The 10,305-nt window shown below is 41.4% G+C and overlaps 1 protein-coding gene across 1 annotated transcript; it reads right to left on the reverse strand.

The window, feature by feature from the left end:
* Positions 1-6,060: 6,060 nt before the first annotated feature.
* On the reverse strand, positions 6,061-6,416 carry LOC136472231 (uncharacterized). Its single transcript, XM_066469959.1, has one exon. The coding sequence runs from the start codon at positions 6,318-6,320 to the stop codon at positions 6,072-6,074; it is 249 nt and encodes an 82-aa protein (XP_066326056.1). The 5' UTR covers positions 6,321-6,416; the 3' UTR covers positions 6,061-6,071.
* Positions 6,417-10,305: the final 3,889 nt, after the last annotated feature.

Here is a 10,305-nt window from a genome sequence, read left to right on the forward strand (position 1 = left end):
GGATACCGATGTAGCTTTCACCTAGAAGTATTTCAAGTATCGTATCCATGGCCTAACTTAACTAGGGGTAGCAACAAGGTTAGGATGAATAGGAGCATAGAGAGGATAACTAAGGTTCTCTAATTCTGACTTTGGTAAGCTATGTCTTCTACTATCAACTAGGGACATTACTAGCGAAAGACATCAATAGAGGATGCTTTCCTTCGTAACCGGGACCTACTTGTCCTACAAATGGGAGGTGGACTACAAAGGATTCAACGAGGCTATAAGAGTCACCCTCATGAGCTACCACCGATCCAGAATGAAGGGTGCATCCACGATTAACCTAAGTCTAAGCACCATGCTTACACTTACGATTAATACTTTACTCCCCCTAGGAAGAGAATAAAGCACTCAAAAGAGTCGCAACCCTGATGAACAATATAAACAAAATGCTTACTTGAATTAGAAGTTGATTACCAGAGGAATCTTAGAGGCAAGCTCAGATAGAACTTGGATCCGCTAAGGTACAAGCCGTAGAGAGAGCATCGACAAGCCGGCATCTCCTCCAAACTCTTCCCTCACTCTCCATCTTACTATTATTTACAAGACTAGATCCTATGGAGGACTAATCTTCTCTTGATAGCTGGCTCCTAACGAGGAGAATATGAATTAGGGTTTTAGGATGGCTCCAGAGAGGGGGGTAGGGGCTGCTATTTATGAGGGACGTCTGGCACCCTCCCCCTCTAAGTAGCCTCATTGGTACTAAACTTTCCACCATATCTCATTAAACTGCACATGGGCCCTTATGGGCCAAATTCTAAATTGAGCCCATAAATGGATAGCATGGCTCTATCTCGTCCCTCTATTTGAACCGACATCGAGCAACGACGTATATTGATCCTCAATGGTGGTGGAAGAACCGACGTCGAAGTAGAGACTAACCAGCAGGACCCACGGGCTGGCCGTCCTGCAGGTGGGGCTGGCCGACCCCACATGTTAGCCATTCATGGTATGCTTTGGTGGATTGCCTTCTGGTGTGTTCTAGATCCTTCCCAAGTAATTTACGTTGTAGATAAACATGATTTGCTTTGACAAATAGGTCCACCTTGACGGGTTTCTGGATAAACCCTGCTGAAAATATAGATTCACCAAAACTTGTGGGATTTATTAGTTTAAACCCCTAAACCTATGTTTGGTGATGGAATTAAGTATATATGTAGGTTATGTTGATAGTTTATAATTGCTCTTAGTGACCGTCAACAGCTACACTATGAATTATAGTTGGACATGAGCCACCCGTGCACTCACCTGATCATACGGTGAATTCAATACATTGTCCAACTTGAATTGCAATTATGCACATCATCATTGGATGATGTGTTGTTTGCAATATATGCATCAATAGATCATGTGATGATCTATAGAGACTTGCATGACTTAACTTGAACTCCAAGCAGTGTCATTAGACGATATGCCATGTCTGACATATGCAACTCTGGATCATAGGGTGAACACCAGTAGCTGACACATCTTCAAGATGAAGTCCTCGGTAGTGTCATCAGATGATACGCTGGTCTAAATTAACATCATTGTATGATATGTTTATACTTAGAACCGAACACATAGTAAGGTAACATCACTGAATGATCTATTGACCTTGATCGGTTGATCCATGGATATCTGGACTTGATTTTTGAGATCCTTAATGATTTTCACCTTCCAAGTCCAATCTTCAACTACCTGAGCTAGCTCAGTCTTTCACTTGGGCGCATCCCTCTACTAATCTCGGTTCAAAACTAGGCCAAATTACTAGTCTCGGTCCCTCCCCCCTTTAATAGTACGACCAAAGGAAAACAAAGACATATTCTACTTCTAAGTTCCTCCTGACACCAAGTTGTACTTAGAATGTATAGAATCCTTAGTCTTCTTGAATACAGTTTGCTCCATACATAGAATCCAAAATTTTGGGCAACAATAACATGAAGCCATAAATGTGATTAACCAATGCAATTGTGAATTCTTATTATCCTATGCACACCACACTTTAGTCACATAGCATTGTGTTCATCGGTCACCAAATGAAAATTGGGCCCTTGTTGTGTGTTCAATTACAAAGCTACCTTTTTACTAAAATCTATGTGTCATGTTAGTAGCAAAGTTAATTTTATTTTAGATTGTGAGTGGATGCATGATTCCATATATATGTTCCTCAACAATTATTTTTGTTTTACCACGTGGCAAGCGTGGAGAGTTCCTCTCAAACAATTATTTTTGTTTTTGAGTTGCATGAAATCATCTAAAAGTGCTCCATCACCAAAGTATTTTACTTGTTGGAAATATAAGACCTCATTGATATGAAAATATGCATGTATATGAGAAGAATTATTGAGGCATTGTGAAATAATGTAGGTAAAATAATGTTGATATGTGTTTCTTGTTGCCTATATGGTTCATATATTCTTTAAGCTACTAAAGGCTACCAACTAGTCAAATATAATAATGTTTTGGTAGCGAATAAGACTCTATATGACCTATTGTTTGCATTTTTTGGAAAACACTAGTGTTAATACCAAAGCTCGTCTTACCACCTTTTATGTAGTTTTATGACAAAAACAACATTAGGATTATGAGAGCACTTGCCTAACTGGATGTGTGCACCTGCCAAATGTTTGATATCAGAAAAGAATGTGTGCTCCACTTTTGTCTTGTTTGATAATCAAAAATTGAAGTTAATGTATGATCCATGTTCCACTTTAATTAATTGTTAATTATAATATGTGTGGTAAATGTATGATTCTATGCTCTGTAAGCTCATATGATCATTATATATGTCATCTTGATATGCCATTATTTCTATTTTTCAAAAATATGCCCTTGTTTCCTGCTTGTTCAAAATGAAGTTTTGTTCCTTTATTAACATATCAAATACTCAATTGAAGTTGATTTTCTTTGTTTTTATGCAGAACTAAATGAAGCATTGAGTTCTAGAATCTAGAATCTAAAACTTGCTAACCTTAGTTCCTCATCTAGCTTACATCAACAAATGAGCTTAGCTGGTGGCCAGTGTTCTAATAGTGGTTTACACCAACATATGAGGTACCAAATGCTTCGATTAAAATGAATTAATTGTATGCCAAAGTTCTATCTTAACAAGAGGGCTCACAAATGGCTAATGTATGTGCCTTATTATATAGGAATGATGTGCATATGAGCTCGCATATGGTTCATCTGGAGCAGCTTGAAATACAGGAACAATCATTAGAACATCAAGAGGATAAGGCAGAAAAACAACCACAAGAAAATAAATATCAGTTCAAGAATCAAGATCCATTGTGGGACTTGTAATAAACTTATTTTCTTTTTCAGATTCAAATAATGCGCCTTCTTCTCATGATGAATCCAAGTTATGTAGTCCTTCATGAAACCTCAGATTACCAAGTGTGATCTGACTAAGCATGTTCTTGTAGTCACTACATAGACATTGAATTTCGGTTGAACTCTGAATCATTGCATGTTTTTTTCTCGGCAACTTTAATGAATTTATCCATTTCAACATGGAAAATTAGCTTCCATCTTAATGCACCGTACATCCATGATACCCCATCCATCTTTAAGCATATTGGATAAAATTGAAAATTACCTGAAAGATTTAATATTAATTTTAAACCCCTATAAATATGGTAGAGAACATATATAATTCCACAATTAAGAAAAACAATTTGTTAGAAAATACGATTATGGCTACAATTTTTATTCAATCATGAAGTGAATTCGCATACAAGGAGAAACTAGTAGGCCATCAATTAATATCATGAACTTGTAGGTAAATAATGAGAGAATCTATGTTCATTCCCTACTCAATGTAAAGTCTAAATAAAATCGTTCAATGAAACTTGAACCTTGTCCAAATAAATAATAAACTCTAACATCACTCTACCAAGGTAGCATGTATTCACAAATCAATTCATTAATGTAAGTAACAAAATATTAAGATTTTATAATTAAAGCGAACAACTTGCAAGGAAGTAAATACCAACAATTAATATACAATTTAAAAAAAGGCGTACTCAATGCAGAGAGCTCCCGCTCTGTGCAATGCGAGGAGACCGCGACTCGAATCCGGGACCTTCCGGTCACAGACGGTAAGACTCTACCGCTTGCACCAGGCCCGCCCTTCAGTTAATATACAATTCAAATCATAAAAATAATTATTTTAAACTCTTTCGGTCTCTCCATGCATATTTCTAGGTAGATGACTAGATCTAGATCCAAAACCAATCTCCATCCAAAAACTAACTAGTAGACCCTAATAATCATCACATTGGGGGCTAAGTAATTAATCGGAGAATCTTGTTCCGACCCCGTACTCAATTTACCCCAGGAGATCAAAATATTTAATCTACTTTCATGTCTAACTTCCACACCACCAGGCATGGAGAGGGAAAAACCAAAACCTAATTAAGCAAATAATCTATCCCTAAATTAGATTGGCCTAAACGTGCCTTCTAGAGTCACCCACTCTAAGCAAAACTTTCCCCTAATAAGAGCATCTCTAAGAACCTTTCTAAATCTCACTCTCTAAATTATCATTTGAAGAGTCATTTGCATAAAAACCATTTTCTATATGTTTTTATTCTCCATAGTTTTTCTATATCTCATGCGCACTCTAGAGAGTCATTCTCATCTTTTTTTTTTTTGCTAGCGAAAAATCCGGAGCAGAAGATGTCTATATTTGGATAACCATTTAGAGAAGTTGTTAGAGGTTAGTTTTTCACCAAAATCTCTATTCCTAACATTTAGGAAGGATTTAGAGTCTCTAAGAGATGCTCTAAGATTTGCAATTCGATGGTTTCTCATGCTAATTCTCCAGGACATTCTTGTAACGTGTACTCCTCCAAACACCTTGAGAGGATATTCAGGCTCCTTTTCCATTCTTGTAACCTTTTTTTTTTCATTTGCTACTTACGACAAAGATTAACAGGGGAAGCCGGAAACTTGCTTGAGGAACAACAACCGTGCAAGACAGGGGGACGTGTACCATAAGCTGCTTCATTTTATTTTATTTTTTGTAGACGACATATTCAACAGCTAAGTGTCGCGGAAATGCGTATGTTGCGTTGGATTTGCGGGCATACAAGAAGGGATCGAGTTCGGAACGATGATATACGTGAGAGATTAGGGGTAGCGCCAATTGAAGAAAAGCTTGTCCAACACCGGTTGAGATGGTTTGGACATGTGCAACGGAGACCTCCAGATGCACCGGTGCGTAGTGGAATCCTAAGTCAGGATAGTAACGTGAAGAGAGGCAGAGGAAGACCGAAGTTGACTTGGGTAGAGGCAATAAAAGGAGACTTGAAAGGATGGAATATACCCAAAGACTTAGCCTTAGATAGGAATGCTTGGAAGACAGCTATTCACGTGCCTGAACCTTGATTGTTTCTGTTGGGTTTCAACTCTAGCCTACCCCAACTTGTTTGGGACTTAAAGGCTTTGTTGTTGTTGTTGTTGTTGTTGTATTTGTTTGAGTGGAATAAGCTGCTTCAGTTCCACTTGGATGTATAGTGGTGCGCGCTGTTTTCAGGTTCTACCCACACAGCCCGGCCCATGCATGATGGAAATGGGCCGTAACGGACATACTTGATCCAGGTCCAGGCCGACTGAATTGCTCCCTCACCGCACATGTTGGTATGAGTAAATTTTTGTGCCAACAATTCCTCTTTTTTTGAACGAAGCCAACAATTCCTCTTTTCCTATATCTGTGTGCATGCTAAATATTTTTTTTACTCCCTCCATGCACCTAGATATATAGACCATGTCTGTATGTAGATACATAGTAAAAACTATTTATCTAGAAAACAACTTATAATTTGGAATGAGGGTAACTCTGAGTTTAATTTGACAATCTTGATTTATTCAATAATTCACATCAAAGCCATAGCCATATTGTAGTACACGGTAAATCGAGGAAACCTAAAAAGCAACAAATAACTATCCCGGTATCCCCACGTACACTGTATGCAGCGCTAGCATACAGACACTGCAACTAATTAACAACATGCACCGTCAGGCATGCACGCACGCAACTGTGGCTACTCTTCATCATCGTCAATGTCCACCTGCACCACCTTCTTCTTTCTGCCGCCGGCGCCGGTGTTGCTCCCTTCACGGGCGGCGTCCGAGGAAGGCTTCTTGCGGTAGGCCTCCTCGTAGCGCCTGGCGGCGTCGACGCCGCGGTTGGCGAGGTGGCGGATGTTGGGCACCTTGTAGTTCTGCGCCGCGTACACCCCGACGCCCGTGCCCACCAAGAAGGGGAACAGCCGGCGGAGTAAGCAGCCCATGGCTTGTTGAGCCTTTTTTTTTTAAATGTTGCTGGATCACTCAGCACGGTGCAAACAAGCAAATTAAAGAGCTGGCTAGCTGGGCTATCGATGGTGAGTGATGACTGATGACTGAGTTAGATGGCAGTTTGCTTGTAGCAGCCTACGGCCATTCGTATATATACTTGCAGGCCAGGCCAGCTAGGTAGCTAGACTGGCTTGCGTGCTTGACCTGAAGCATCAGCTCTCCTTAGCTTTTGTTTTGACTTTGTTTCTTGGACAAGGGTGCAAGAAACAAGGCGAGGGAGTGCAGCTACTACATCTTGGTCAGCAATTAAAGGGATACTACCTTGGTCATAAAGCGATGCAATTCTAAGTTTGTGCTGAGACAAATTCCTTTAATTTGACTAAATTTATAGGAAAAATGTTAGTATGACTTCAGATTGTTATACTATGAAAATATATTCAATGGTTAATCTAATTATATATTGGATATCATAAACGTAAGTAATTTTTAAAAGATTTAGTTAAATTTAAAATATTTAACTTCTAGAGAGATGAATACCGTATCTTTTTTTTTTTGAGATAGAGCGAGTATCACATAGTACTACTAGCATTCAGCAGGTTCCATGATGTGTAGGCACACAGACAGATCAGGAGGAGGAGGTCGTGATCGACTTCTTCTGCAAGGGTCAACGGTGAGTTGCAGGCGCAGGATGCACTGCCCTGCCCACCAAGGCAGCAAAGCAGCACGCGGTTTCGGTTTTTTTTTTCCGGCAAACCCACGGTAGATAGATGGAGTTGCTGTCGTCGTGGCTGTCCCAGCGATCGGCCGTATCTTTCCAGTAAAATAACAGTGTTTTTCTCTCACAACAAATCAGCATCAGAATCAGTATCAGCCGTTTTTCCAGCCAGCTGAACATAGCGTATATCCGGGATCGATCGGAACAGATCACTCCTGCATTAGGTACTTAATGGCTAATCATGCATACAGTACTGGAATAGTCTTAGTAGTACTGGATTAATTAGTGTTCGTCTTCACCTGCTTGCTTGGTGCAGCTAGCGGTCCTGCTCCGGCGCCTCTACCATCTACATGGACACACCTTACAAGTTACAACTGCACGCATGGATCATCAGGGGCAGATGGGACTGAATAATCAGCACTTGGCTCACCAGTGGTATGGTACCGCGCAAAGAGAAGCTACTTCCCTAGTATAGAACAATGGTTAAACAATCTTGTTTAATCCTTTTAGTTTCTCTTATTTTTTTCCTGTCTTTTGATGTCCCTTAATTCTCAGTTGTACTTCCTGGACCCTATTTTTGAATCTAATAAATTTGCCTGTAGGGGTGCAAACCCCTCCAGTTTCATTAAAAAAAAAAGACGGCCGTCTGTGCTGACTGCAGACACACACACTCACACTCAACTCTATTATTCGGCTGTCTGTAAACGATGACAGTATCTGAATGCTGGATTATATTAAGTGGATCACTCATTGCAGGCTTTAAATTTACATTTGGTGATTCAGACTTCATTCAGAGTACGTCAGTCTTGTGCACAGCAAAAGGCATAAACACAAGATAATGATATTATTCTCAACAATACGAAACCATACATATAGAAATGCAGTGCTCTGTTATTATTACAAAGTAACCACGCGACACACGTCGGATCCATCCATGAAGCTAGCTAGAATCGATCAGTCCGACGACTCCTCGGATTTGTCTCCCTTCTTCTCCTTGCCGCCCTGCTTGGGGCATCTCTTCCCCTTCTCCTGGGCGTCGTAGTACTCCTCCCTGATCCCCCAGCCGGTCTCCGGTGACTCGCCTGCGCCGCCGACGGGGCGGTGGCGGCGGTGACAGGAGCAGGAGTCGTGCTTGTGGAGGGGGCAGCGGCTGTTGCGGAGGGTCGTCGTCATCGCCGCGCCCAAACCTGTGCCGGCCAAGAACGCCAGGCCGTACTTGTAAAACGCCATGGACGCTGGTGGTGATACAACTGCTGCTCTCTGTGAGTTGTGTGCCTCTGATCTGAATCTGACCGATGAGCAGAACAAACCAGAGCGCGGTTTATATACAGGAACGCTGATGACTTTTCTGTCACGGTGAGCGGGGAAATTTAGTCTCTCCTCTTACTAGTCGCTCATACTGACTCGTGGAATATAGTATGTATGTATATATACTTATCTGCAGGGTTTGCCTTTTGCCATTGATAAGGATAGGCGCCAGGTCTTCCAGCTCTAACCGTTCCCGCTCTGACTGGAACGCGACCACGGTGACCAGGCGGTCACCACGCACACCATGTACACGCACACCATGTACACTAGCCTAGATGCAGTTGCTAATTCAGCAACTTTGTTGTAACCTATATAACATTCATCAGAGATCAATAGACAACTGTTGGCTCTCTATTTTCCTCTACAGCCATGACTGAATCACCTGATTCATTCATTCCATTCCTTGCACTGGACAGGTGTTCAGTGTTCTAGAAACCAGGCAAGGAATGAAAACGACAGAGGAGTGTAACAATAGATCGGAGGCTGATCACATGAGACGAGTACTACTGCTCAGTGCTCAACTCCTCTGTTCTAGAATACAATGAATCCTAAAGTGGTTCTAAGACGCGACAAGCACGAAATGCATGGCATGAATGCATTCATGTTGGTTGCTGTATCCTATTTTTGTTATGAAAAACTTTAAAAACATGTTAGACATTGATTAGAATGTTTTGAGGAATTCCTAGATTTTTTGATATTTTTCTCTTTTTTTCTAGAGATAAATCTTTTTTTTTGAGCTTCTAAAGATATTTTCACAAGCTATAAATATTTTATTTAGATTTCCTCTATGATTTTTCTCAGAATCTATATACTCTTATAAAGTTAAACCCCACTAGATGTTTTCTATCTTCATGCAAGGTGTCCACATCATTCCCCACTAAGTATCTCACTATTGCAATCTTTTCATGCAACCTATCCATGTCGATTTTTTTTAATTTTAACCCTTTTTTAATTTAATTTTAAATCTAACACTGTCGGTTTTTTTTATTTTAAAACTAACACTTTTGGCCACGCCTATTTTCTTGGCGCGGCCAAATGCCTGTGCCGTGCCATGCATGGTGACGCGGCAGAGGGCTGACGTGGCGAAGACCGGAATCGCTGACCGCTGACGTGGCTGGGCCTGCTGCGCCACCGATCTTGGCACAACAGTGACGCGCCACAGCTGATGGCGCGGCAAGGACGGGATTAATTCGCCGGGTGGACGCCGCGGCCGCAGAGCCCTGCTGCCTTCCAACATCAGCGTGTGCTGCCACCACATGATCACGGAAACCTGGGGGGCCCACGTTTGTTTCTCAAGAGGTAGCAAGAGGACGTTGATTAATTCCAGATTACCTTTAGAATGTCTAGCTCAAAAAATGATAGATCTAATATAGTTATTTGGTAGTTGGTATTATAAATCTTAATAAAAAATTAATTTATGCATTCTGTATAGCGTAAAACGTCAAGAGCAGGTGAGCAAGCTGTACAGTGTAAATTAATTTATGCATTCTTTTTGCAACAGTGCAGAGCGACGGTGCCAGGGACACTATGAATTATGTCACTGCTCACACGTTGTATGCATAGCTGTTGAGTCAAAGGCTGCCGCTGCTGGTGTGCTGTACGCCGAGTGTGCTCTCGTGAGCGACTATGCAAGTGGCAGGCTACTGATGGTTGTAGCTCTCTGTAGCTAGTACGGCCTGGACTAGACATGCACAGCCCAAGCAAGCAAAGCAAGCATGCATGCTCTAGTGGAGTAGCTCGCCTCTAGTAGCGAAGGGAAGCATAACTGAGCATGTACGACGTGCCAACTGACGAGCCGGTGATGGCAGCAACAATGGTCGTGACGGAACCGAGAGAGCCCATAGCCCTGTCCCCTGTAGCTAGTAGGGGTCATCTCAGGAACAGCCCATTGCTATTGCTAGTGTAGAGCAACACCTATTTTCTTCCGGAGCCTCATTAGGATTAATGTACCAGTA

Source organism: Miscanthus floridulus, chromosome 8 (assembly GCF_019320115.1).
Source record: "Miscanthus floridulus cultivar M001 chromosome 8, ASM1932011v1, whole genome shotgun sequence".
Taxonomy (NCBI): Eukaryota; Viridiplantae; Streptophyta; class Magnoliopsida; order Poales; family Poaceae; genus Miscanthus; species Miscanthus floridulus.